The 26,591-nt window shown below is 59.8% G+C and overlaps 1 protein-coding gene across 3 annotated transcripts in view; it reads left to right on the top strand.

The window, feature by feature from the left end:
• The first annotated feature begins 7,361 nt into the window (after positions 1-7,361).
• Positions 7,362-26,591, top strand: part of FLNC (filamin C) — a 28,610-nt gene continuing 9,380 nt past the window's right edge. Inside the window, exons 1-27 of one of the 3 annotated variants that reach the window (XM_024127586.3) lie at positions 7,362-8,024; positions 12,375-12,623; positions 14,202-14,299; positions 14,451-14,601; positions 14,696-14,814; positions 14,992-15,069; positions 15,275-15,437; positions 15,587-15,787; positions 17,157-17,294; positions 17,657-17,783; positions 17,937-18,073; positions 18,305-18,498; positions 18,589-18,702; positions 19,580-19,723; positions 19,952-20,075; positions 20,238-20,398; positions 20,619-20,709; positions 20,798-20,967; positions 21,193-21,310; positions 21,532-21,794; positions 22,554-23,151; positions 23,818-23,991; positions 24,104-24,266; positions 24,525-24,685; positions 25,469-25,636; positions 25,716-25,839; positions 26,396-26,552. In XM_024127586.3, the coding sequence (XP_023983354.1) occupies positions 7,670-8,024; positions 12,375-12,623; positions 14,202-14,299; positions 14,451-14,601; positions 14,696-14,814; positions 14,992-15,069; positions 15,275-15,437; positions 15,587-15,787; positions 17,157-17,294; positions 17,657-17,783; positions 17,937-18,073; positions 18,305-18,498; positions 18,589-18,702; positions 19,580-19,723; positions 19,952-20,075; positions 20,238-20,398; positions 20,619-20,709; positions 20,798-20,967; positions 21,193-21,310; positions 21,532-21,794; positions 22,554-23,151; positions 23,818-23,991; positions 24,104-24,266; positions 24,525-24,685; positions 25,469-25,636; positions 25,716-25,839; positions 26,396-26,552 (4,740 nt within the window). In that variant the 5' untranslated portion in view covers positions 7,362-7,669. The remainder of the gene's footprint in view (positions 8,025-12,374; positions 12,624-14,201; positions 14,300-14,450; positions 14,602-14,695; positions 14,815-14,991; positions 15,070-15,274; positions 15,438-15,586; positions 15,788-17,156; positions 17,295-17,656; positions 17,784-17,936; positions 18,074-18,304; positions 18,499-18,588; positions 18,703-19,579; positions 19,724-19,951; positions 20,076-20,237; positions 20,399-20,618; positions 20,710-20,797; positions 20,968-21,192; positions 21,311-21,531; positions 21,795-22,553; positions 23,152-23,817; positions 23,992-24,103; positions 24,267-24,524; positions 24,686-25,468; positions 25,637-25,715; positions 25,840-26,395; positions 26,553-26,591) is intronic. The other 2 variants (XM_028483938.2, XM_007119753.4) reach the window with 2 other exon arrangements.

The raw sequence follows: 26,591 nt of genomic DNA, 5'->3' as shown, positions 1-26,591 counted from the left end.
TGTGGCTTTTTATTTGTTAACTACCTCACAGCACAACCAGAACAGAGCAGTTCCCCTTTAACCAGGTGCTCACTTAAGGCTCTGGCTCCTGCGTACGATTTCTCACCCTACAAATGACCTCAGAAATGAGGCTGAGGAAAAAAAAAAAGAAAGAAAGAAAGAAATGATGCTGGCTCCTTGTGCTGCCAGCCGAATCGCAGCTGGATTGGTCTGTATCTACTAACCCTAATCTCAAGGAACTTATCTAAGCACAGAGAAATGGAGTGATCTGGGTACTTGTGTGACGGGGGGCCAAATGACCTGCCCTTGGGTCTCGTGCCCACGTCTGTCTACTGTGAGAAGGGTGCCCTGAGAAGATCTGCGTGTGGGCCTTCGTGGCTTCGTTCTTACGACTTCTCGAGGGATTTGCTCTCGGCGGTGACTTAATAATCACTCAGGGTCCCGGCGGTAAACTGAAGGGAGTTCCCTGGTGGCCAGGGGGTTGGCATTCCGGGCTCTCACTGCCGTGGCCCGGGTTCAGTCCCTGGTTGGGGAGCTGAGATCCCACAAGCTGCACAGTGCAGCCGACGAGAAAGGCTTGAACCTAAGAGTTGTTAATGAACAGACTACGTACAGAGGGCAGAGTTAGGAGAACCAGCGAGGAATAGTGAGGTCCCCAGGCACCGGCAACAGGGGGAACTGGCTACCGGCGCAGGCCTGAAGGGGAAAAGGGAGGAAGCAAGAGCTGGGGGCCTGGCACGGGGCCCCAGACACACGTGGCGGCCATAGGGGGGTGTGGCCCTTATCAGAGCCATGAGGAAGTGGGAAGTTGGTGTGCTCCCCCCACCCTCTCTTGCTACTCTCCAGTTCCCTGTTGGTGTGTCTCACTGGCTGACCCCAGCTGGGAGCCACAGAGCAGAGATGCCCGGGTGACAGTCTTTCAGGGTCGGCCTCCTGGAGTTCAGAGCCGGGCAGAGGATTGAGAATGGATCTAAGTGGGAATAAGCAGAACGAGGAGGATAATTTATGAGTGTTCCCGTTGGCCTTCATTCCCGCGGGACCTTTTGTGATTGGTCGCTCTCATCGTGAATGTTTCCATCTGAAAGCCCCCAAGTATATTCATAAGCCATAGTGGGCAGAATGTCCCCCGTGACTGCTGGTTTCCTGGGACCCTCTCTCTGCCTCCTTTCTACCTGATACCAAAGGAATTTGTTTCATTCACCCAGATATACAAAGCAACACATACCTACAGAGTGCGTACTGCGGTGGGCACTGCTGAGCACTAAATGAATTCATTTCTTCCCCAGTGTTTTCCTAGTGGGAGCAAGGACAGTTAGAGTTAGGAGGTTTTTAAATTGTGTGCAGCCCAGAGGAGTGACAAGGCTGACTGGGCGTCCTCCTAGCAGACCTGGGGCCAGGGCTGAAATAGTGACCTGCCCTCATCGCAGGGCTGTACCTAGGCGGATCGAGGGCAGTGCCGTGGGTCCCTTTTGCTCCCTCTAAATGACTCCTCTTTAAAGATAGGGCTCACTTAGGGTGGCCTAGCTCCTTGCTGCTCAAGTTGTGGGCCACGGACCTGCAGCATGAGCATCGTTAGCTTGTTAGGAAGGCAGAATCTCGGGCCCCAGCTCAGGACCACTGACACGGAATCTACATTTTAACAAGATCCCCAGTTGATTAGTACGCACGATAAAATTTGAGAAGCGCTGCCCTTCACCATATTAGACTGTGTATTCTCAGTTGTAACCTAATTGAAATTCCTTCACAATCCACCTGCTACCACTGTCCCCTTGCTGTTGAGTGTAGTGAGACCCTGCTTTTTACCAACTCTACTCCGGCCACCGGTTGGCTGGAGAACATGTGTGGCGGAGAGGACTGGAAGATTACCCACCGCTGAGCATCACTGTTTTAACTTCGTATTTGAAGCCAAGGTGGAGGTCATGGTCTGGTAGGCACTCGGCCCCCAGTCAGGACTTCATCTGGTCCTTCTCGGGCCCAAACCCAGAGCTGGCAATGACAGGGAAGTGGTCCTTTTCTTCAGCCTTTTTGTTTAGAATACAGAGCTCTTCCCTTTAGGTCACTTGCCCGTGTCAGCTCATCTTGGCATCCTCTTCACTGATCTGGGCTCTGTGCTTTCTGGTCTTGTAGATACACTGTTCAGAGTTTACAGGTGTGCCTGTGTGGAATGTGAAACAGTCCCTGGAGTTAGCTTTGAGTCCACAGGGGTGTCTCTTGGAAGCCACAGGCAGGCATGCACCCAGGCCCAGGTACAGATAGAACCAAGGACTCAAAACACCTCCAGTGGCCTCCATCTCCCCCCTCTCCTGCCCTCTGCATAACTGCTTCCTTTCTGCTCTCTCCCTGCACCACGGACCCCTCTGCTTTCCCTTTCCAGGCTACGTGGTAGAGCACACCACCTGCCACCCCTGTCAAGGACCAGCTGCTCTTGGGGGGCATGGTGGGTAGCTCTAAAGATCAGAAGTACTCTGGTTCTGATTCTGGCAGGTGGAGTGTTAGGATGCAAGGAAGAGAAGAGGGGAGCAGCGGGAGATGCCGGCAGTGGATTCTACAGGGGACAGAGGCAGCTGTGAGGAAGGCCTAGCTCACCAGAACCCATGTGGTCCCCAGAATACCAGCAGAGGAAGCAAACTGGTTTTTTCTGATCACCTATTAGCTGCCCAACACTATGCTAATCACTCTACATGTTATCTCCTTTCATCTTCACGCATAAAAAAATCCCTATGAGAGTACTATTAACTCCATTTTGCGGGCGAAAAACCTGAGGCCCCAAAGAGTTCCATTACCTGACCAAGGCTACAGAACCAGAGGTGAAGAGGCTGCATTTCAGCCTATGGATCTTCCCACCCTACTACACTGGCCCTGCCACACCTGGGCCAGGGCCACAGTCAGTATCACGGATTGAACAAAGTGCCTGCTGTGAGCCTGGCCAGCCTGGTGCCATCACAGGTGGCTATGGAAATGTCCCTGGTTCCAGAAAAACAGGATTTTCAAACATGGCCCATTGGACACGCTCGCTCAGATTCTGCTCCGCTCAAGTTAAATATGGCCAATGTTGGCTGACCAGCAGTGCCCCTTGATGGGAGAGGCAGGGCCAGGTGAAAGGCCAGGCAACCTGGTCTCCTGAGACAGGTCAGCGGGTGGTGAGTCAGGGGGCTATATACAGCCTGTGGCCACCGCCAGCAGTGCCACAAAAACTCAGCTGATGAAACCCCCTGTAAGCCCCTCTCTGAGGCCCTGCCAGGCTCTGAGAGGAGCACATCAGCCCTCCTCAGGGAGGGGCCCTCACTTGGCAGGTCCCTGGACCAGCATTGTGCACGGTCCGTTCCAGCTCTCATGGCGAGGCCTGGGGCCTAGGCTCATGGGCTATATTGAGGGCTGAGTCACCAGCCTGTGCCTGGGCAGGCTGACTGTGACTGGCTGGCTGGGGCCTGAGTCAGGCCCTGATTTATCCTGGAGAGTAACGGGCTCTGGTTTCTGGGGCAGGCAGAGTGAGAAGGGTGCCAGGAACCATCCTTGGCACTGGGCACCCTCTGCCGACCATTCACTCACTCCCCTGGGGCCACGCGCACACACACACACATACACACACACACCTCTCGGAGAGAGGGAATGAGAAGGGGGAGAAGGGAGTTCTTTGTCCACTTGCTGGCTTCCCTATGAACTCCCCCCACCTTAAGCGAGGCCCTCGAGTTACTGGGGGACCTCAGGTAACGCCCACAAAACAGGAGTGTGAGCCATTAGGGTTTGTGAAGGGCTGTCAGCTCCAGGCAAACCCGCTTTACCCCTTTCTCTTCTCCCCAGAGGCTCAGGGAGAGGAATCCATCCTTTCTTGGATCTATACCTCAGTTTCTTCATCACTTAACCCTGAGCTGGCACCTCAGGTTGGGTGTCAGAAGTCTGCCTTTTTATACACACACACACACACACACACACACACACACACACACACACACACACTTCCCTTGTGAAACCCAGCTACATGTCATGTGTCCCCAGGAGGTGGGCATCTCTCCACAGGAGAGCTCAGCCTCCCAAGTAGACAGAAGGCACTGATGCCTGATGGTTGGTTTTGGCCATGGTATAAAGGTGGCATGGGGGAATGACAGTTCTGGAGATAGGGAAGGGGGTGCCAACAGGAGGGTGGAATTCCTAAGCACCTCATCACAGGCAGCCGAGAGAACATGAGCCGCAGGGCCCAAGCTATTTATATCTCGCCTGTCACTATCAGGGCCCCCAGAGCTCCCCCCTCCTAAGTCACGCACAGCAGGTCCCTTTTCTGTTTCTGGTCCCTTCTCTACTCCTCCCCCTCCCTCACTAATGAGAAGGGAAAGAAATCATTCATGGACCCCTTTCACCATAAGCACTGCCCCCCACAAAGCTCCTGAACTTCTTCCCAAGCTCTATAACAAGGACTGCCCTCATCCTGCCCCCAGAGATGCCCACCCTCCCTGTCCTTTTCACCGGGCCTGGTGGGGGAAGAGGAATAAGGTCAAATGATTCACCAGAAACTTGCCAAATTTCAGTCATCACACAACTTGAGCTGGGGCCCAAACTTATGGGTCCAGAAGGATGGGAAAGCTGAGGAAGTTTGGCCTAAAGGGGGTGCCAGGAGGTGTGGAATACATGTATCCTACAGAATTGCAGAATATATATTCTTTTTATATAAAGTATGTTCTACAGCTCTTTCACCTCATCCCAGGCCAGCTCCTCTGTTTGAGTGCCTCAGTTTCCCTGCTGTCAGCTGCCCTTGGCCTACCCTGAGCCCAGTCCTGCCCAGGCATCCTGGCTGGCTCCTTGGGGCTCTCCCTGCCCACCAGCCCCCATCACGTTTCCCCTTGACTACTCTGGGCAGGACTCTCTCTGTCTCTGTCTGGCTAACCTGACTTTCTTTGACTGGAAGGATCTGCCCTGTGACCCAAATGGGCACATCGCCCAGGGGGCTCCCTGGTACTGCAGGGCAGAGGCTCTCCCTCCCCTCTCATCACCTTGGTTGAGTCAGACTTTGGTGGGGGGGAGCACAGTGTGACTCACTGGGCACTCTTCTCCTGAGCTCAGCTTCATTCTGAGAGGATGAGGACAAAAGGGCTGGTGACAGGGACACTGAGTCAGGGGTAGACGCAGTCCTTCCCCTGGGACCCTGGGTTTGGGCTTCAAATGAGACTTTTCTACCTGTAAAGTGGGGCACCCTCACCCGAAGCCTTCTCCCTGACTGGCGTGGGCAGTGTCGTTACTTCCTCTCAGTCCGTCTGCGCACAAGCACACACACTCCCCTTCCCTGTCCGCAGGTGGACAATACCCTGGGCTAGGAGCCAGGACTCCCAGGCCCTGTGAACAGCCCTGCCACCAAACAACCCAGAAGATTCTGTCAACACCAGATCAGTGTGTTTTGCCCTAACCACTGGCCTCAGTTTCCCCTTGTGTCTCTTTAGTCCTGCGGGGCGGGGGTATATTTCATCTCTGACCGGCGAAGCTTAGTTCTGGGGTGTTGGGAGCCCTCACTCCCCCCATTTTCCAGCTCCGCTAGTCATCTCTCCAGCGCGGCGGCTCCGGGCCCGGGCCTCCCCGGGGCAGCAGACCCGGGCCGGGGGCGAGGGCCCCCCTCCCGCCGGCTGGCCGCGTGGGGGAGGGGAGGGAGGGAGGCGGGGCCGGCGGGCTCTGCTCGGCCCCCACCCGCGGGCCGAGCGGCATTCCTGGGAGGCCGGCGCTCTGACGTGGAGCCGGGGGCCGCAGGCGCGGCGGGGGGGGAACGCGACCCGGGGGCTTCTTAAACCCCCCGCCCCAGCCCGGCCCGCACTTCCAGAGCACAGCTCCGCCCCCGGAGGGAGAGAGACAGACGAGCTCCCCCCTCCTAAGTCACGCACAGCAGGTCCCTTTTCTGTTTCTGGTCCCTTCTCTACTCCTCCCCCTCCCTCACTAATGAGAAGGGAAAGAAATCATTCATGGACCCCTTTCACCATAAGCACTGCCCCCCACAAAGCTCCTGAACTTCTTCCCAAGCTCTATAACAAGGACTGCCCTCATCCTGCCCCCAGAGATGCCCACCCTCCCTGTCCTTTTCACCGGGCCTGGTGGGGGAAGAGGAATAAGGTCAAATGATTCACCAGAAACTTGCCAAATTTCAGTCATCACACAACTTGAGCTGGGGCCCAAACTTATGGGTCCAGAAGGATGGGAAAGCTGAGGAAGTTTGGCCTAAAGGGTGTGCCAGGAGGTGTGGAATACATGTATCCTACAGAATTGCAGAATATATATTCTTTTTATATAAAGTATGTTCTACAGCTCTTTCACCTCATCCCAGGCCAGCTCCTCTGTTTGAGTGCCTCAGTTTCCCTGCTGTCAGCTGCCCTTGGCCTACCCTGAGCCCAGTCCTGCCCAGGCATCCTGGCTGGCTCCTTGGGGCTCTCCCTGCCCACCAGCCCCCATCACGTTTCCCCTTGACTACTCTGGGCAGGACTCTCTCTGTCTCTGTCTGGCTAACCTGACTTTCTTTGACTGGAAGGATCTGCCCTGTGACCCAAATGGGCACATCGCCCAGGGGGCTCCCTGGTACTGCAGGGCAGAGGCTCTCCCTCCCCTCTCATCACCTTGGTTGAGTCAGACTTTGGTGGGGGGGAGCACAGTGTGACTCACTGGGCACTCTTCTCCTGAGCTCAGCTTCATTCTGAGAGGATGAGGACAAAAGGGCTGGTGACAGGGACACTGAGTCAGGGGTAGACGCAGTCCTTCCCCTGGGACCCTGGGTTTGGGCTTCAAATGAGACTTTTCTACCTGTAAAGTGGGGCACCCTCACCCGAAGCCTTCTCCCTGACTGGCGTGGGCAGTGTCGTTACTTCCTCTCAGTCCGTCTGCGCACAAGCACACACACTCCCCTTCCCTGTCCGCAGGTGGACAATACCCTGGGCTAGGAGCCAGGACTCCCAGGCCCTGTGAACAGCCCTGCCACCAAACAACCCAGAAGATTCTGTCAACACCAGATCAGTGTGTTTTGCCCTAACCACTGGCCTCAGTTTCCCCTTGTGTCTCTTTAGTCCTGCGGGGCGGGGGTATATTTCATCTCTGACCGGCGAAGCTTAGTTCTGGGGTGTTGGGAGCCCTCACTCCCCCCATTTTCCAGCTCCGCTAGTCACCTCTCCAGCGCGGCGGCTCCGGGCCCGGGCCTCCCCGGGGCAGCAGACCCGGGCCGGGGGCGAGGGCCCCCCTCCCGCCGGCTGGCCGCGTGGGGGAGGGGAGGGAGGGAGGCGGGGCCGGCGGGCTCTGCTCGGCCCCCACCCGCGGGCCGAGCGGCATTCCTGGGAGGCCGGCGCTCTGACGTGGAGCCGGGGGCCGCAGGCGCGGCGGGGGGGGGAACGCGACCCGGGGGCTTCTTAAACCCCCCGCCCCAGCCCGGCCCGCACTTCCAGAGCACAGCTCCGCCCCCGGAGGGAGAGAGACAGACAGAGAGAGAGAGAGAGAGAGACAGAGAGAGAGAGAGAGAGAGAGAGAGCGAGGCCGAGGAGCCGAGGAGGCCCGCCGAGTCCCGCCAGCCAGGGGCGCGAGAGAAGTTGAGAGCCGCGCAGCGCAGAGCCGCGAGTCCCGCGATCGCGCCCCGACAGCGCCTCGAGCCCGAGCCCAGCCAGCCGCGAGCCGGAGCCCAGCCGGCAGCGCAGCCCCCGCCCCAGCCCGCGCCAGCATGATGAACAACAGCGGCTACTCCGAGGCCCCTGGCCTCGGCCTGGGCGACGAGGCGGACGACATGCCGTCCACGGAGAAGGACCTGGCGGAGGACGCGCCGTGGAAGAAGATCCAGCAGAACACTTTCACGCGCTGGTGCAACGAGCACCTCAAGTGCGTGGGCAAGCGCCTGACCGACCTGCAGCGCGACCTCAGCGACGGGCTGCGCCTCATCGCGCTGCTCGAGGTGCTCAGCCAGAAACGCATGTACCGCAAGTTCCACCCGCGCCCCAACTTCCGCCAGATGAAGCTGGAGAACGTGTCCGTGGCCCTCGAGTTCCTCGAGCGCGAGCACATCAAGCTCGTGTCCATCGGTCAGTGCGGGCGGGGAGGGGGAAGTGCCCCGAGGAGGGGCTGGCCCACGGGGACAGAGGACTCAGGTGCTGGGTGGGCGCGCGGGGAGCCGAGAGAGGGCAGAGAGAGCCCCGGCGCCGGGAGAGGACCCTGTCCCCTCTCTCCCGCCTGCCGACGCAGGCCCCCTCGGGTCCTGCCTTCGCACCGCTCTCTGGTCGGCCGGCATCCCGAGGGGGCCCCGGAGGAGTCCAGACCTGACAGTTTCTGAGCCCTCCAGCTTCAGCCTCCCTCGCACACTCTCACAAACTCGCCTCTCCCCTTCGTCCCCTTTCCTGCCACCCGCACCCCCAGCCCAGGCTTGAGAGGACTGGGCCCGTGCCCATTACTGATTCCCGGGGGCACCTCCCCCCAAACAAAGCAAATGGCTTCCCAGCCTCCCAGCACCTCCACCGGGGAGGAGCAGCTGAAGGCGGGTCCCAATCGCTGCCCGATCCCAGGGAGCAGGGGGAGAGCTGGTGGCCGGGCGGGCGCGGGGCCCGGGTCCCCCGCGGGCATATGTTCTCGGTGGCTGGGTTCAGGCCCAGGGGCCAGGGCCGGCAGGGCCCAGCCTCGGAAACCTAAAAAGGCTCTGAGCAAGCTCCGAGAGCCTTAACCCCTGCCTGTCCTCCACCAGCTTCAGCCGGCCGGGGAGGGGGCGCCCTCCGTCCACGCCCGGCCCCCGCCCACCCCCTAAGCCCCGATTGGCTGCAGCTCAAACGGTCTGGGCTGAGAGGAGGGAGAGAAGGCCTGAAAAAGGGAGGAAGTCATTGAGTGTAACCAGATTTGGAAGGTGTGTCAGCGCTGGGTGGGGGTGGGGAGGCACCCCAGGCTTGGGAGCTGGGGAACCTGGGATGGGCTCTGAGAGGGTAGGAGCTGGCCCTCCCCTCTCCGCCCTGCCGTCATCCCTGCAGGCCGGGGGCCTGGGGCAGAGCCCTACCCCTGTGGCGAGCTCCTAAGAGCCCTGATGGAATTTGCAGGAAAGGGCCCCTTGGCGGGGTGCACCCTAGGGCCGCAGGAGGGGAGTTTCACAGGGTGTCCGGTGCCTCCCAGGCTGCCCCAGAGACTTCTTCAGATGATGGAAGGTCTGTCCACCTCCACTCTCCCTCGGAGCATCTCTAGGCCTCCTGAATTAGCAGCTGAGCTCAGTCCGGGGCCCTTTGCCCCGGCCAGTCACCTCTCTAGGCCTTACCCCCTCCTGCCCCAGTACTGCCCCCCACCCCACCCGCTCTGGCCTGGAAATAGCCCTGCCGCTGTGACACAGCAGATGTCTCTGAGCTTTCCAGAAGGACAAGCCTGAGGACAGGGCGTGGGGAGGGGCCCTGGTGTGTGTAGTGGGAGTGAGGGCTGCTTGAGAGCGCATGGGGTTGCGGGGGGCCGGGGTCAGAGAGGAGTCAGCCCTGGGCCTGTCAGTCCCCAGCAGCTGGGATTTCACCGACTGGACTGACGGTCCCAGGTGGGGTCTCGAGGGGAGAGCCTGGGGCCTCACCAAGACTTCGTAGGAAATGGCTCAGCCTTCCCCTCCCCTCCCCGCTGCGGGGCGCTCGGCCCCTCTCCAGGCCTCGTCCTTCCCGAGAGCACACCTCTCCCCTCCCCCATGATGGTGCCTGGCTCCGGCCCCTTTGGCTCAACTGTATGTGGAGAGGCCGGCTCAGAACAGAGGGGGAAGAAGCAAAAGCTGGTTTCGGGGCGGGAGGGAACCCTCCTTTCCCGTTCCTGCAGGGAATTGTTCCCCATTTGGGCCAAGTGGCTCGCTCCCGCTGCCCGATGAGATAAGCTGTCAGCAATTCAGCTGCTGGGCCTGAGGCTGAGGCTGAGGCTGGATGGGAGGAGGCACAGGCGGCAGGGGCTGCCCAACCCGGAGAAGGTGTAATGATGGGTGGTTCCCCGCCAGGCGGGCATCGTGCTTCCTCTAGTTTCCTCTGTCCCGCTAAGTGGTAGGAAGGGTCTGGGGCCGGGGCCGTCTCTGGGCATCGTCTCAGGACTGAAACTGAGCATCTGGGCACCTGGGAGGAGGTCAGAACGGCCTTTTCTAGGAGTGGGGCGGGAGCTGGGGGTTGAGCGGTCCTCCTGAAGGAGGTAGGGGTACTCAGCCGGGGTGGAAGGAGCTGTGTGCCCTCCTTACCCCGCCAGCCCCTCAGCCCCTCCGAACAAAGAGGCCTATGCGGCAGCTCTGTCCCGCAGCTGTTCCGCAGTTGCTATTCCTTCTCCTGGAGCCAACCACCGAGGGAGGGGCTGGAGGGGGCAGCAGCTGTCCAGGCACCTCCCTCGCTGGGCCCTCTCTTCTCCCCCTCCACTCGAGGCCTGGGGTGGCCTCAGGGACTGGCTCTGGGGCTCCTCCCACCCCTTTGGTGGCATCCCCATTGCGGTGGGAAGGAGGGAACCTGGCCTGAGCAGAGCTCCCCTCCTCTGCCTGGCCTCTGAGGGGGAGGAGGGAGAAGAAGGTCACTGCTCCCGGAGTGGGACTCCGGGCCCACCCCTCTCCTGCCGACCAGGACCACTTGCTGTCTGGCCCAGGGCCAGTTGCTGGGGAGAAACCTCTCCCTGCGGCAGATGGGATTGACGCCCCCGCTCCCCGTACCCCCTGTACCCCCCGTACCCCGCCCCAGCAGCCTCAAGGCCTCCCTCCCAGGGATCTGGCTGCAGTTTGCAAGTAGCGCTCTGGGCATGCGAGCACCAGCTTTGGAGGCTGTCAGGGTTGTGAGAGGCTGTGAGGCCCTGGGTGTCAAGACTGTGTGAAAGTGTTGTGGGCCTGTGTGTGTTTGAGAGAGACCGCACCAAAGCACCAGGAGGCCGGGAGTGAGTGTGTCATGGAATCTGCAAGCTGCCAAACCATTGTGCTGCAGTGGAGCCAGGGGTAGAGGGGGCGGGCCTGGGGAGCTGCTGGGGAAGGAAGGATGAATCAGTGAAAGGGTGGTGGAGCCAAGGGGACCAGAGCCCGAGGCCAGAGGGACAGAGAGACTGAGATTCCCCTCCTGGGAGCAAGTTGAGGGGGGATACTGGGGTTCCCCAGGCCTTACCCTCCAAAGGCCATCCCCCAAGATCTGGTGGGGGGCAGGAAAAGATATGTAAGGGGGCACCTCCAGCTCCACCCTTTCCCATCTCTTGGGCAACACCAGTAAACAAGGCTGAGTCTTCCACTCCCTCCCAAACTCCTAAAAGCAGTGCTCAGGGAAGCTGATGGATTTCAGGCCTGCATTGTCCTTTACAAGTAAGCTGGTTTCCAATGATCTATACTCCAGGCCACTCCCGGCTCCTGGATATTTCTCTCTGGCTGTTAAAAGGGAACTAGGCCCCCAAAATCTTGGGGTACCAGTTCTGGTCCATAGTATTCCTCAAAGAAGGGGATGGGTCGAGAGCCTCGGCTCCTGAGACTTGAGTCCACATGGGTAACACTCCCCCCGGCTCTTGTGAAATCTTACCGGTCCCTATCATTTGAAAACATGATTTTCAAGCCTTAACAGAATGTGCACTGTACCCACCCCCTCCTCCAAGAACTTTGTTCCAAAAACCTTTTATAGCGTTCAGAGTAGAATTTGGCTGGAACCAGGTTGGTCCCACTCCTCTCCAACTTCAGTTTTTAAAATATTCATTCATTCAACCAGTATTTATTGAGATGCTACTAAGTTCTAGGCTCCGAGTAGACATAAAATACAGTATCTAGAGGGAAAGAAGGCAGACAAAAGAAGTATATACTGTATGATTCTATTCATAGAAAACTCTAGAAAATGCAAACTAATCTATAGAGACCAAGAGCAGATCAGTCGTTGCCTGGGAAGGATAGACCAGGAGGGGCAGGAGTGATGGATCACAAAGGAAAGGAAACTTTGAGGAGGGATGGATATGTTTATTATCTTGATTTGTGGTGATGGCTTTGTGGGTATATACATGTTGTCAAAACTTATCCAGTTGTACTTTCTAATAAGTAGTTTATCGTACATCAAGCATACCTCATTAAAACTGTTAAAAAAAAAAAAAAAGGAAACGAAACAAAACAGTGTCTGCCCCTGAGAGGCTTACAATCTTGCATAACTGCATAGATGCCTGTAGCCTGCTAGGAGGCTCGCACAAGTGCCGTGAAAGAGGTGAAACTACACGCTGAAGGAACACGTTGGGAGGCAGCCTCATGCTGAAGGGAGAGGAGGGGTCCATCAGGGGCCGGGCCTCCCAGGATGGAGAATTTGGTAGTCAGAGAAGGAGTAGGTTCCAGAAGAAGGAGGCCTGACCCAGCGCTCAAGCAGCAGCCTCAGGAGCTGGGGGGGTGTGGGGGGAGGGGAGGGCACTGTGCTAGAAGTGGAGCCCTCCTGAGCCCAGATTGCCTCTCCGCTCTGCAGACAGCAAGGCTATCGTAGATGGGAACCTGAAGCTGATCCTGGGCCTGATCTGGACACTGATCCTGCATTACTCCATCTCCATGCCCATGTGGGAGGATGAGGATGATGAGGACGCCCGAAAGCAGACACCCAAGCAGCGTCTACTCGGCTGGATCCAGAACAAGGTGCCCCAGCTGCCCATCACCAACTTCAACCGTGACTGGCAGGATGGCAAAGCTCTGGGCGCCCTGGTGGACAACTGTGCCCCTGGTAAGTGGGCCGGCAGCACACCATGGATCCTTGAGCCCAGAAGGGGAGCTGGGGTGAGCTGGTGATGCCAAGGCTTGTGTTTGTCAGAATACATGGCCCAGGCTTGGGGGATCAGGACCCCCTGCCCCAGCTGAGAATCACTGCTGGAGTTAGACCCTTCCTGATGAGTTGCCAGATCCTGCAGTAGCAGGAAAAGGGTTTACAGGCAAGGACACTGGGGTTCAGAAAAGGCCAGTGACTTGTCTGAGATCACACAGCTTATCTGTGGCAGAACTGAACCAGAGCCCAGGGCCTCAACTCTCTGCTTCCTTCTTTGCCACTTGGGTGTCATTTCTGCTCAGCCAGCAGAAAGCAAATGTGGTGGGACACTGGCTTTCCAAAGAAGGCCAGGACTTAGACCCAGAGAAGGCTGTTCTTTGTGAGCCCCTGGGACAGCTTTGAGAAGGGGTTGAAGCCCAGGTTGATGTGGGCTGAGGCTGGTGTGACACTGCCCAGTGGCAGGTGACCCAGCCCTGCCCTCTCTCGATGTAGGCCCTGGCCTGCTCAGGTGGGGGCAGCTGAGGGCCCATGAGAAGACTGAGGCATCACAGGCGAGAGCCGTACCCCACGTACGGCTCCCTTTCTGACCCTCATCTCCTGAGAAGATAGGTCTTCTCCACCCCTATGGGTCAGCTCTGCCTCTGGGGAGCCATGTCCCCTTGGGTGAATCCTCCCCCAGCCTGGGGTCAGCTGGGGAGCAGGGGGTGGGAGGTGGGGGCACTGGCCGCCTGGGAAGCATTCCCAGCTGCTGAGCCATTGCCCACGGCTGGTGCGGCTGCCAGCAGTGAGCTCAGCTGTTCTGGCCAGTCATGGATTCCAGCCTTTGAGCCGGCCCCCTCCCCGCCAGTGAGCAGCGCCCTCCTCCTCCAGCTCTGGCTTGGACCCAGCACACCCTAACCCCTGCACCCCTTCCCAGGAGTGACCTGCGGCCGCCTCAACATTCCTCCCAGTAGAAGGGCTGGGTTCTGGGTGGCTGGAGAGAAGAGCTCATCCTCTCCAAACAGGCCCTTCAGTGCCTCCATTTCCCCAAGAGGGAAGTCAGGAAGGAGAGAGTCTTATGCTCTGAGGCTGTTGTGGGAAGTGCTTGGAGACCTAGGACTTCAGGGCAGCTGTGAGGAGACCTTCGAGGCGACGGGTCAGAAGCATGTGTGGGACGGGGACTGCCCACCCGGAGGCAGCTGGGATGAGGCAGGAGAGGTCTGCGAGGGACGCCCTCACAGGGGTTTGGTGTTCAGGGTCGGTGCTGGGGCCTGGTAGGCAGGAGGCCGGCTGGCAGGGCTGGTGCCAGGCTGCGTCAGGCGGGGCAGAAAGCCCTCATTGTTGGTGCTGGGGAGGGCTGCCGTGCCTCTAAACAGCGATGGGCATCCCAGCTGATGGGCCATAACATCGGGGGTCAGCAGGAACCTGGCTGGTCAGGGGCCTAGGGCTGCATGGGAGGGAGTGTGAACCCACAGCCTATGAGGGTGTTGGATGAGCAAATGCTCTGCATGCTGGCTGACTGCTTCCCCTAATCATCGCCTCCCTCTGCCATCTCTCCAGGCCTCTGCCCTGACTGGGAGGCCTGGGACCCCAACCAGCCTGTGGAGAACGCCCGGGAGGCCATGCAGCAGGCAGACGACTGGCTCGGGGTGCCCCAGGTACGCTGGCGGACGGGGCGGTGGGAGAGTAAAGGGGCCAGAGGGTCAAGGGTGGAGTTGGGTCTGTAAGGGTACCTGGTCAGGAAGTGGGTGAGAACCGGGGCTCCTGGCTAAGGAGGGCGTCCTCTGACTCCCTTCCTCCTCGTGGCAGGTGATTGCTCCCGAGGAGATTGTGGACCCCAACGTGGATGAGCATTCTGTCATGACCTACCTGTCCCAGTTCCCCAAGGCCAAACTCAAACCTGGTGCCCCTGTTCGCTCCAAGCAGGTGAACCCCAAGAAGGCCATTGCCTACGGACCTGGTATGTATTGAGCCCTAACAGCCCTCCCCGGGCAGCCGGGCACAGGCTAGGATGGATCTCCCTAAACTCTCCGGCTCTGCCTTCTGCCCCTCAGGCATCGAGCCCCAGGGCAACACCGTGCTGAAGCCCGCGCACTTCACCGTGCAGACAGTGGATGCTGGCGTGGGCGAGGTGCTGGTCTACATTGAGGACCCCGAGGGCCACACCGAGGAGGTATGGAGAGGCCATTGGGGATTGGACAGAGACCACAGGCCAACAACTTGGAGTGGCCTGGAGATGGCTGCCAGAGCTACCCTCTGTGCTGGAGACGGGGGACGCCTCACCATGCGGGCTGCAGGAGCTGTGGGCTCAGGAGGGGCTCTGACTGCCAATCCTTTCCCTTCCCAATAGGCAAAGGTGGTTCCCAACAACGACAAGGACCGCACCTACGCTGTCTCCTACGTGCCCAAGGTCGCTGGCTTGCACAAGGTATTTCCCTATAGGCACCCCCTGTCTTCCCCGTTCCATTCACATCCTTGGCTCTGGCCAAATGGACCCCTGTCTCGGTTCGCACCCCGGCCCACCCCCGTGCACCGGCCACCCGCCTCCCACCCTCCTTGGCTCTGCTCTGCTCCTCCAGCCCCTCTCAGAGCTGCTCTCCTCTAAAAGCTTACCTTTGGCCTCTGACCCCCAGGTGACCGTGCTCTTTGCTGGCCAGAACATCGAACGCAGCCCCTTTGAGGTGAACGTGGGCATGGCCCTGGGGGATGCCAACAAGGTATCAGCCCGTGGTCCTGGCCTGGAGCCCGTGGGCAACGTGGCCAACAAACCCACCTACTTTGACATCTACACCGCGGGTGAGGACGGCCCCCTTACACCTGACACCCCCTGACTGGGCGTGGGCCGTATGCCTGGGGGCCTGGGGCAGAGTCCCAGCCAGAGGGCAGTGGTCTCGGGGTGAGGGAGCCCCAAGCAGAATGAGGGCTGATGGCCGTTGTCGCGACAGGGGCCGGCACTGGTGATGTTGCCGTGGTGATCGTGGACCCGCAGGGCCGGCGGGACACAGTGGAGGTGGCCCTGGAGGACAAGGGCGACAGCACGTTCCGCTGCACGTACAGGCCTGTGATGGAGGGACCCCACACGGTGCACGTGGCCTTCGCCAGTGCCCCCATCACCCGCAGCCCTTTCCCTGTCCACGTGGCAGAAGGTAAAGGCCCTCCACCCATCCGCATGATCCCTCTCCCCGACGCCAGGACACAGAGAGCGTTGCCACCGAATTCCGAGTCTGAGGATTTATGGGAAATGATGCACTGCATCCAGGGGCGGGTGGGGAGCCATCTGAAGGCTTAAAATGGGCAGAAGAGCGAGCCAAGGGGTGGGGCTCTCGAGAGCTCGCCTGTCCATCCCCTGCCCCCGAGGAGGCTCAGGAGGCCACAGTGAAGGGTAACAGACAGGGGCCACTGTGGAAGGGTTGAGGGGGAAGCGACAGGGCCACGTGGGTGGGGGGGCATTTACGTGAGCACCTGTACGCCAGGCCCTCAAGCAGTGACCCCCCACTTGGTCCTCTCTCTGCCATTCAGAGCCCCTGCCGCCGCTCGCCCCCTCCGTGCCCATCGTCCACCAGGCCAAGAGAGTGGCACCACGTTAGTACACTCCAGTGGAGGCGGGGCCGGGCATGGCCGTAGCTGACTGGCCTCACTTGTGCTGTGTGGCATGGCCCAAGCGGTGTGGAATCGCCCCCCCTTCCGTGGCATTCTGTGACGGGCCCCACGTTCCGCGCCTTTGCCTATGTTCTGTGGCAGAGCTAGTTTCTTTGCCACTTGCCTGATGATTTCCGTGATATAAGACTGTTCCGTGCCATTGCCTGTGTTCCATGGCAGGCTCCGGGTTCCGTGCCGTTGCCTGTTCTGTGGCAGTACCCGGATTCTCTGCCATTGTCTGTGTTCCGTGGCAGGCCTGGATTATATGTCATTGCCTGTTTGGTGGCAGCCCGTGGGTTCCGTGGCAGGCTGAGATCACTGTTCTTTGGCCTGTGTTCAGTAGCAAAGTCTGGGTTCATTGCCACTAGCAGTGTTCTGTGGCAGGCTGACTTCCATGCATTGCCTGTGATCTGTGGCAGGCTTCCGGTTATATGCATATCTCTTGTTCCATGGTGTTGCTGAGTGTTTTGTGGCACGACTTAGTTCCTAAAGCCGCTATGGTGGCTCTGAGAAGGCTCAGATGGCTCTAGGTGGCCCTTCCCTGTCTCTCTTTGCTCCAGTCTCTGCTCAGGCTCTGCCCTGCCTGTGTCCCAAGCGACACTGACTCCGAGGAGCCCGGTGGGAAGGGTTTCCTGTGAGCAGCCAGATGAGGGGGCTGGGGGCCTCGTGGCCAGCTCCCTGCCCAGCATGGTCTTGGCAGCCCTAGCTGTGTCGGGGGCACCAGGGAGCACGGGGGAGGGTTGCATGAGGCCATGGCCTGTGCCTGGGGGGCGTCAGGAGGACTGTGCCCAGCGAGGTGGGGGATGAGAGGTGAAGGCTGAGTCTCTGTCTAGGGCCTCCCGGCGCCCCCAGCCTCGCCTCTCTTCTTCCTCCCAGCCTGTAACCCCAACGCCTGCCGCGCCTCTGGGCGGGGCCTGCAGCCCAAGGGCGTGCGTGTCAAAGAGGTGGCTGACTTCAAGGTGTTCACCAAGGGTGCTGGCAGCGGGGAGCTCAAGGTCACAGTCAAGGGACCAAGTGAGTGCCAGGGCCCAGGGCCGTGGTGGGAGTCGGGACACAGGGAGGAAATACAGCCAGTGGTTCTGAGCCCCTGAGGACAGTGACGGTCAGCACCACGCCCCCCGGGGGGGCTCCAAAGAGACACTGATCGGAGGCTCCCTGGGACCTTAGGCACATTGTCTGACCTCTGCCTCAGTCTCCCAGTGTGCAAGCTGGGAATGCTGCTCTCGCCAGTGTGCTGCCCTGGGCTGTTACACAGTGCCTACTAGCAGCACTGTCCTCAGGCTGGGCCTGGGTCCCAAGGGTCCTTGAGGGGACTGAGCAGCTGGGACTCGCAGAGCATTGACCGCCCCCCCCCCCCACTTCCCACACCTCCTCAGAAGGCACAGAGGAGCCGGTGAAGGTGCGGGAGGCTGGGGACGGTGTGTTCGAGTGCGAGTACTACCCCGTGGTGCCTGGCAAGTACGCGGTGACCATCACGTGGGGCGGCTATGCCATTCCCCGCAGGTAAGCACCATGCGGCCCCCGTGCCTCCAGGTCTGGGCCCTCAGAGGGTGGGAGAGGGAGGCGGGCTGCCTGGGACTCTGAGGGAAGGGAGGGGGACGAGTACCTCTGGTGGGGGCAGCTCCCGGCATGGACACCAGCTCGCTCTTTGCCCAGCCCCTTTGAGGTGCAGGTGAGCCCAGAGGCAGGAGTGCAGAAGGTGCGGGCCTGGGGTCCCGGCTTGGAGACGGGCCAGGTGGGCAAATCAGCCGACTTTGTGGTGGAGGCCATTGGCACGGAGGTGGGGACGCTGGGTAAGTGCCTGGGGTGGTGACAGGTGGGAATGCGGGGGAGTGGTGTGCTGGGAGGACGCTGGGGGGCGACTGGGGTCAGGAGGCGGGACTGCTAGCGAGTGTTGAGATGAGACTGGGAGATGGGACGGGGGGCGATCGGGGTGGTGACGCCGGGAGAGCGATGCCCCGGGGACCTGCCTGAGTGTCCAAGTTGCTTCTTGTGCCCTCTGACCCTCCCCATCTTTCACCTAGGCTTCTCCATTGAGGGCCCTTCACAGGCCAAGATCGAGTGTGATGACAAGGGAGATGGCTCCTGCGACGTGCGGTACTGGCCCACAGAACCAGGGGAGTACGCCGTGCACGTCATCTGCGACGATGAGGACATTCGAGACTCGCCCTTCATTGCCCACATCCACCCAGCTCCACCCGACTGCTTCCCGGACAAGGTGGGGGTCCCAGCTCCCGCGGGCCTGGGACAAGGTGAACAGGCCCTCCTCCAGTCCCCAACCCAGCCCTCCGCTCTTGCCCCTGCGCAGGTGAAGGCCTTTGGGCCCGGCCTGGAGCCCACTGGCTGCATCGTGGACAAGCCAGCAGAGTTCACCATTGATGCCCGTGCTGCTGGCAAGGGAGACCTGAAGCTCTATGCCCAGGTGGGATGTCGCCCCATCTCTGTGCCCCTCGTTGCTGTAGCAGGGACCCTGGCAGGGTGGGGCAAGTTAGAGAAAGGGGCCTCCAGGCATCACAGGACTGATTCTCATGGATCCATTAGAATTATGGAAAATTTAAAGTTTTGTGTTTTCTTATTTTTTTTTTTTTTTTTTTTTTTTTTTTTTTTTTTTTTTTGTCACTGCTGTGGCCTCTCCCGTTGCGGAGCACAGTCTCCGGACGCACAGGCTCAGCGGCCATGGCTCACGGGCCCAGCCGCTCCGCGGCATGTGGGATCCTCCCAGACCGGGGCGCGAACCCGGTTCCCCTGCATCGGCAGGCGGACGCGCAACCACTGCGCCACCAGGGAAGCCCTGATGATAATCTTAAAGACATATTTTACCAAATGTATGTTTTTGTACTAATAATTTGCAATTGAAAGATGATTTGACTTTCCCAGATGAGTTTCTCACGATGGTGTCCACTGACCCCTAGAGGTTAATGAATATATTCTTGGGTCCAAGAGGATGATTCTTCTTTAAAAGGTTATTTATTCAATTTTAGGAACATTCATTTAGCTGAGCCTTTCCCCTGACAACACATTTCAGAGACCTACGCTGGGCCTAGGTCAGAGACCTAGACCTAGGCCTAGGCCTGGTCAGGCCACACAGATGGCCTAGAGCCTGGCCTCCCTGTTCCCAGGGTTCACCCTGGCCCCCAGAGCTCGTGGCACTAGGCTCTCCTGGTCTGAGGTCTGTGGCTGGGCGCGGCCTGTGAGTGGGTTGGCGGTGGGTAAGGAGGATGGCCCACGGCCAGCAGAGGGCGCTGGTGCTCTAGGAGGCCGGGGCACTCCAAGAACCTTGCTTTGGGTGATGCCCACAGGACGCAGACGGCTGCCCCATTGACATCAAGGTCATCCCCAACGGCGATGGTACCTTCCGCTGCTCCTACGTGCCCACCAAGCCCATTAAGCACACCATCATCATCTCCTGGGGAGGCGTCAACGTCCCCAAGAGCCCCTTCCGGGTATGTCCTTCGCTCCCTGCCCCGTGCCCACTGCCAAGGGCCCCAGAGGGAGGGCAGAGCCTCACGCAGGAGATGTTGGCTGTCCCTGGGCCCTGTCATCGCTCCCCACCTCAAGGCCCCTGTGAAGATGCTAAGGCTGGTCCTGCTAAGGCTGGGCTCGGAAGTGCCGGGGAAGGGGATAGACCTTGAGGGAGGGGCACCGTGCTGACCACCGACTCTTCCCCACAGGTAAACGTGGGAGAGGGCAGTCACCCCGAGCGGGTGAAGGTGTACGGCCCTGGCGTGGAGAAGACAGGCCTCAAGGCTAATGAGCCCACCTACTTCACGGTGGACTGCAGCGAGGCGGGGCAAGGTGCACCGAGGACCAGGGAGTGGGGCGGCGCCGGGCGGGGCTGGGTGGGGTCTGGGTGGGAGGCGCTGGTACCCTCCACCTGGTCCCAGCGGTAGGGCGACTGGTCAAGTGCAGGAGGTTGCTGAGCCCCCCACTCATGGCCTCGTGCCTGCCTCCCCTCAGGCGATGTGAGCATTGGCATCAAGTGCGCCCCTGGCGTGGTGGGCCCTGCGGAGGCTGACATCGACTTTGACATCATCAAGAATGACAATGACACCTTCACAGTCAAGTACACACCCCCAGGGGCCGGCCGCTACACCATCATGGTGTTGTTTGCCAACCAGGTACCCTACGCTTGGGTTTTGGTTGTCACGGGTGGCTGCACACCCCACCCTGCCCCGGCCCACATCTCAGTCAGCAGCTTAAGAGGCAGTCGTTTGGGGACAACTCTACAGCCGTTGACTGCGCACTTCCTATGTGAAGGCAGCGTGCCTCAGAGGAAACAAAGGGCGCTTTTTCAGAGACTGCTCGTGTCCACCCTGACCAAGCTTTTTCTCCCTCCAGGAGATCCCTGCCAGCCCCTTCCATATCAAGGTGGACCCGTCCCACGATGCCAGCAAGGTCAAGGCTGAGGGCCCTGGGCTGAACCGCACAGGTAGGTGTCTGAGTCGGGGCTGGGCTGGGCTGGGGGTGGGGCTAGGTGGCCGCCAGTCCCTCACCACCGTCTCGGGGTGACTCCCCAGGTGTGGAAGTTGGGAAGCCCACTCACTTCACGGTGCTGACCAAGGGCGCCGGCAAGGCCAAGCTGGACGTGCACTTTGCCGGGGCCGCCAAGGGAGAAGCTGTGCGAGACTTTGAAATCATCGACAACCACGACTACTCCTACACTGTCAAGTACACGGCCGTGCAGCAGGTGTGTCTGCCCCCTCCGTGCTCCAGCCGTCCCGGCTATGGGGTCGTGGGTCTCCTTCCTCCAGTCTCACAGGGCCCGTTCTGCATCTAGCCTCCCAGATCTCGCCCTTTCCTGCCTCCCATCCTCTCGCTGTGGATCTCTGAGCCTCTGGTCCACATCGGCCAAAGGCATGTTGCCAGGCTGTGCCTAAGCCACCCAGTTCTGACCTCCTGTTGTACCCAATAGGGCAACATGGCAGTGACAGTGACCTATGGTGGAGACCCTGTCCCCAAGAGCCCCTTTGTGGTGAATGTGGCACCCCCACTGGACCTCAGCAAAGTCAAAGTTCAAGGCCTCAACAGCAGTAAGTGGGGCAAGAGCTGCCCTGAGAGTGAGGAGAGCTGGGGGGGGCAGTGGGGTTGCAGTCTTTGTGGTGAATGTGGCACCCCCACTGGACCTCAGCAAAGTCAAAGTTCAAGGCCTCAACAGCAGTAAGTGGGGCAAGAGCTGCCCTGAGAGTGAGGAGAGCTGGGGGGGGCAGTGGGTTGCAGTCTCGGCTCACGGTGTCCCTTGCTGTCTCCACAGAGGTGGCTGTGGGACAAGAACAGGCATTTTCTGTGAACACACGAGGGGCTGGCGGTCAGGGCCAGCTGGACGTGCGGATGACCTCACCCTCCCGACGACCCATCCCCTGCAAGCTGGAGCCCGGGGGTGGAGCTGAAGCCCAGGCTGTGCGCTACATGCCCCCTGAGGAGGGGCCCTACAAGGTGGACATCACCTACGATGGTCACCCGGTGCCTGGCAGCCCCTTCGCCGTGGAGGGTGTCCTGCCCCCTGACCCCTCCAAGGTGAGGAAATAGGGGGCTGGTGGGAGCTGGGAGTTGGGGGCTTCTAGCGAAGATGGGTAAGTCACAGGGGCAGAGGCCAGAGGGCCTTATGTCCTGGAGTGAGCATAGCCAAGGACCCAGGGCCAAGGCAGTCCCCCACCTCAGGACCTGCCTTTGAGACTGCTTAGTTTTTTTTGGTTTTGTTTTTTTATTTTTATTGAAGTACAGTTGATTTATAATGTTGTGTTAATTATTGCTGTACAGCAAAGTGATTCAGTTATACATATATGTACATTCTGTATTTTAATATTCTTTTCCATTATGGTTAGTCGTAGGATTTTTTTTTTTTTTGGCCGCACTGAGCAGCATGTGGGATCTTTGGTCCCCGACCAGGGATCAAACCCACGCCCCCTGCAGTGGAAGCACAGTGTCCTAACCACTGGACGGACAGGGAAGTCCCTGTCATAGGTTATTGAATATAGTGCTCTGTGCTATACAGTAGGACCTTGTTGTTTATCCATCCTACATATAAAAGCTTATACCGAGACAGCTCAGCTATTAAAAGCCTGGCCTTGGATCCGACCGGGGCTTCAATCCCAGGTCCACCAGCTGGGACGAATTATTTAATCTCTCTACCTGCGTTTCCTCGCCTAGAATTGTTAGAAGGACTCAGCCTGTGGTAGCTGCTACAGTTGAAAGTGCTTAGCTGAGTTGAGAGCCATGAAGGCCTCGTGGGCGAGGTCAGGTGTAGGTAATCCACACACCTGCTCCTTCTTTTAGGTCTGTGCTTACGGCCCTGGTCTTAAGGGCGGGCTTGTAGGCACGCCAGCGCCCTTCTCCATCGACACCAAGGGGGCGGGCACAGGTGGCCTGGGGCTGACCGTGGAGGGCCCCTGCGAGGCCAAGATCGAGTGCCAGGACAACGGCGATGGCTCGTGTGCTGTCAGCTACCTGCCCACGGAGCCGGGCGAGTACACCATCAACATCCTGTTCGCCGAAGCCCACATCCCCGGCTCGCCCTTCAAGGCTACCATCCGGCCCGTGTTCGACCCGAGCAAGGTGCGGGCCAGTGGTCCAGGCCTGGAGCGCGGCAAGGCTGGCGAGGCAGCCACCTTCACTGTGGACTGCTCGGAGGCGGGCGAGGCTGAGCTGACCATCGAGATCCTGTCGGACGCTGGCGTCAAGGCCGAGGTGCTGATCCACAACAATGCCGACGGCACCTACCACATCACCTACAGCCCCGCCTTCCCCGGCACCTACACCATTACCATCAAGTATGGCGGGCACCCCGTACCCAAATTCCCCACCCGCGTGCATGTGCAGCCCGCTGTCGACACCAGTGGAGTCAAGGTCTCGGGACCCGGTGTGGAGCCCCACGGTGAGTGAGAGAGGAGTCTGGAGCTGGTCACATCGCCAGTCAGGGAGGGAGGGAAGCAGGGCTGAGGGCTTGGGGGGGTGAAGGGAGGGCTTTGGAGCAGCGCTGAGTGTTTAGGGCTCAGGTACCCCAGAAGAAGGCGCCTAAGCCAAAGGCAGGACGTGGAGCTTCACCTCTGGTCTTGGGGCAAAATTGCATTTTCCTGGGGAGATTCGCAACTTTCATCAGCTGATCTGAGAAAGCTAAGAACCTTGCTCTCCACGGTTCAGAGGGAAAGCTTTGGGGTTGAGGGTGACAAGAGTCAGGAGACAGTTCAGCTCGGTTCGGTGACTGTGAGTTACCATCTGCTGGGGGCCAGACCCTGGGCTAGGCACGGGGGTGTGTGCAGAGGAACGTAAGACCCAGACCCGCCCTCAAGGGGCACACAGCCTGGTGGGGAGACTCAGGTGAACAGTGTCGCTATGTGGTGGGGGGAGGGAAGGCGGGGGCGGTGGGAGGCGGGGCCCGGAGCTCGCAGGGCCGAGGGGTGGCAGGGCTCAGGCTGGGGAGCAGCAGGTGGGGAGGAGGAGCGGCCTCGGAGTTGGGGGCGGGAGGGAGGGCGGGCAGGGGCGAGCAGCTGTGTGAAGGCTGCCCCCAACCTATGCTGAGCTCTCGTCTCCTGGGAGCCAGGTGTCCTGCGTGAGGTGACCACTGAGTTCACTGTGGACGCAAGATCCCTAACGGCCACGGGTGGGAACCACGTGACGGCTCGCGTGCTCAACCCCTCGGGCGCTAAGACGGACACCTACGTGACAGACAACGGGGATGGCACCTACCGAGTGCAGTACACGGCCTATGAAGAGGGTGAGGGGCTGGGCTGAGCGGGGACGGTGGGGATCTGATGCCAGCATTTTCAGGGGGTTGGGGAGGTAGGGGCCTCGCACACCCTGACTTGCACCGTGTGGCTGGCTTCCAGGAGTGCATCTGGTGGAGGTGCTGTATGATGACGTGGCCGTGCCCAAGAGCCCCTTCCGAGTGGGCGTGACTGAGGGCTGTGACCCCACTCGCGTCCGGGCCTTTGGGCCAGGCCTGGAGGGTGGCTTGGTCAACAAGGCCAACCGCTTCACTGTGGAAACGAGGTATTCCTCCCCTCGCCTTTCCTAACCTTGACCCTGATGCTGCGGCCACCCTGATCCCAGCCACCTGGGCTCCCCCCTTCATTCCTTCTGTGTGTGCCTCATCCCCAGCCTACCCCCTGTCAAGGGTGCAAACCTCCCCCAGTGTCCCAACCCCTGTAGCTGGTCCCTTCTCAGCTGGGCCCCCAGCCCCCATTCAGCTTCTCCTCCATCCCCACTCACTGGTCCTAGCGGAGCTGATATAGGGGTGTCATCTTGTAGGGGAGCTGGCACTGGGGGCCTAGGCCTAGCCATCGAGGGCCCGTCGGAAGCCAAGATGTCCTGCAAGGACAACAAGGATGGTAGCTGCACCGTGGAGTACATCCCTTTCACCCCTGGAGACTATGACGTCAACATCACCTTCGGGGGCCGGCCCATCCCAGGTGTGCATGGGGTGGGTGGGACTCGGGGAGGGCAGCAGGAGGCCTGCTCAGTGAGAGAGAAACTGGAAGGAAGTCGGGTGTGGGGACTCATCCCTGGAGCAGGAAAGCCCCGAACCCAGCCAGCAGGGAGGACGTGGAGCAGGCAGGTGCTGGGGTCACGGCCAAGAGGCAGGGCGGTGGGCGCAGTTCATTCCCAGAGGTCCAGCACTGGTGTCTTGGCCCTTTGTCTGGAGTGCCAGACCTTGTGGGTTCGGTCACTCAGACACAGTCCAAGCCGCTGTCGCTGGCTCAGCAAGCACAGCCTCTCACACCCTCTCCCTCTCACTGTCTGCAAAGCAAGGAACCCCCCTGCCCTCCTGCATGGCCGAGTTGCTCAGGGCAGGGGTAGGGGTGGGGAGGGCGGGGTTATGTCTTCAATTATCGCATAACTCGGGCCTGCTGAAATTGGACATTTCTCCTCCTTATCTAATTTCACACTGGCAAAAATGCATTTTCTGTTACAAATACTCCCACTTTTAACATTTTGTTAAGTTAGGAAGGCCTTCTTCCAGGCTTGTGGTCTAAATAAGTGGATTTGCCCAGGCGCAGTCTGTAGCCAAGTAGCCAAGTTTATTTTCCTTGTTTACATTTTCTTAGCAAGTCCCTAAGTGTTTGCAAATTTGGTCTGGTCTCCCTGGGGCATTTCAAAGGCAGGGAAGGCGTCCTCCTCCTCCTCCTCGTTCCTTGGTGTCGGGGAGACCCTCCCGGGCAGGTGGGTAGGGGCTGATGTCCCTCTCCTTGCAGGGAGCCCATTCCGGGTGCCAGTGAAGGATGTGGTGGACCCTGGGAAGGTGAAGTGCTCAGGCCCAGGGCTGGGAGCTGGTGTCAGGGCCCGGGTACCCCAGACCTTCAAGGTGGACTGCAGCCAAGCTGGCCGGGCCGCCCTGCAGGTGGCCGTGCTGAGCCCCACAGGTACGGAATGTCTGGGGCAGGGTGGAGGGAGGCAGAAGGGGTGCCAAGAGGCTTTGCTGACCCTGCTCCCCTTGCCCAGGTGTGGCTGAGCCTGTGGAGGTGCGTGACAATGGAGATGGCACCCATACCGTCCACTACACCCCAGCCACCGATGGGCCCTACACAGTAGCTGTCAAGTACGCCGACCAGGAGGTGCCACGCAGGTGAGGCCCAGCTTTGGGCTCCTGTGCTGTGCTGAGCTCAGGGGAGCTCCCACCAGGCCCGCACCCTCAGGGCCACTGCAGGGCCCTGGAAACACCCCTCCTACTTGTCTTCGCCTCATCGCGTCTCTGCTGCCCCATCTGGCTCTTCCTCAGGGCCCCCTGCCTGTCTTCTCCACCCTGGAGGTGGCACAGCCCCAGGGGCTCTCCTCTGGCTGGGCTGTCCCCCCATGTTAGATACAAAATTTACAAAATTAGTGCCTTGGGAAAAGGCACCATGTAGCTACAAAAAGGTGGGAGAGGGCAGCTTCCTGCATCCTCCTCTTTAAACAATTCACGGCATCTTCCCGGAGAATGGAGAAGAAATAAATGCTCAGGCTTTGTCAGGGGCACACCTGTGTGACCCTCCCCCAAACTCAGGCTGTGACCTGGTCCCTCCTCCCTGCCAGGAGTCACCTCCCCTGCTCATGAATGTGGGGAGGACTCCAGGCCCCAAACGAGACGGGATTCCCCTTGCCCCCGAGCTTGAGCCAACTGTCCATCCCTTCTGCCCCTCAAGCCCCTTCAAGATCAAGGTGCTTCCAGCCCACGATGCCAGCAAGGTGCGGGCCAGCGGCCCCGGGCTCAACGCCTCTGGCATCCCTGCCAGCCTGCCTGTGGAGTTCACCATCGATGCCCGGGATGCTGGGGAGGGCTTGCTCACTGTCCAGATCCTGGTGAGTCCATGTGCCGCCGCCCTCTCAGGTCAGGCTCTG

The sequence above is a fragment of the Physeter macrocephalus genome, unplaced genomic scaffold (genome assembly GCF_002837175.3).
Source record: "Physeter macrocephalus isolate SW-GA unplaced genomic scaffold, ASM283717v5 random_97, whole genome shotgun sequence".
Lineage (NCBI taxonomy): Eukaryota > Metazoa > Chordata > Mammalia > Artiodactyla > Physeteridae > Physeter > Physeter macrocephalus.
This window is presented reverse-complemented; position numbering and strand designations above follow the sequence as displayed.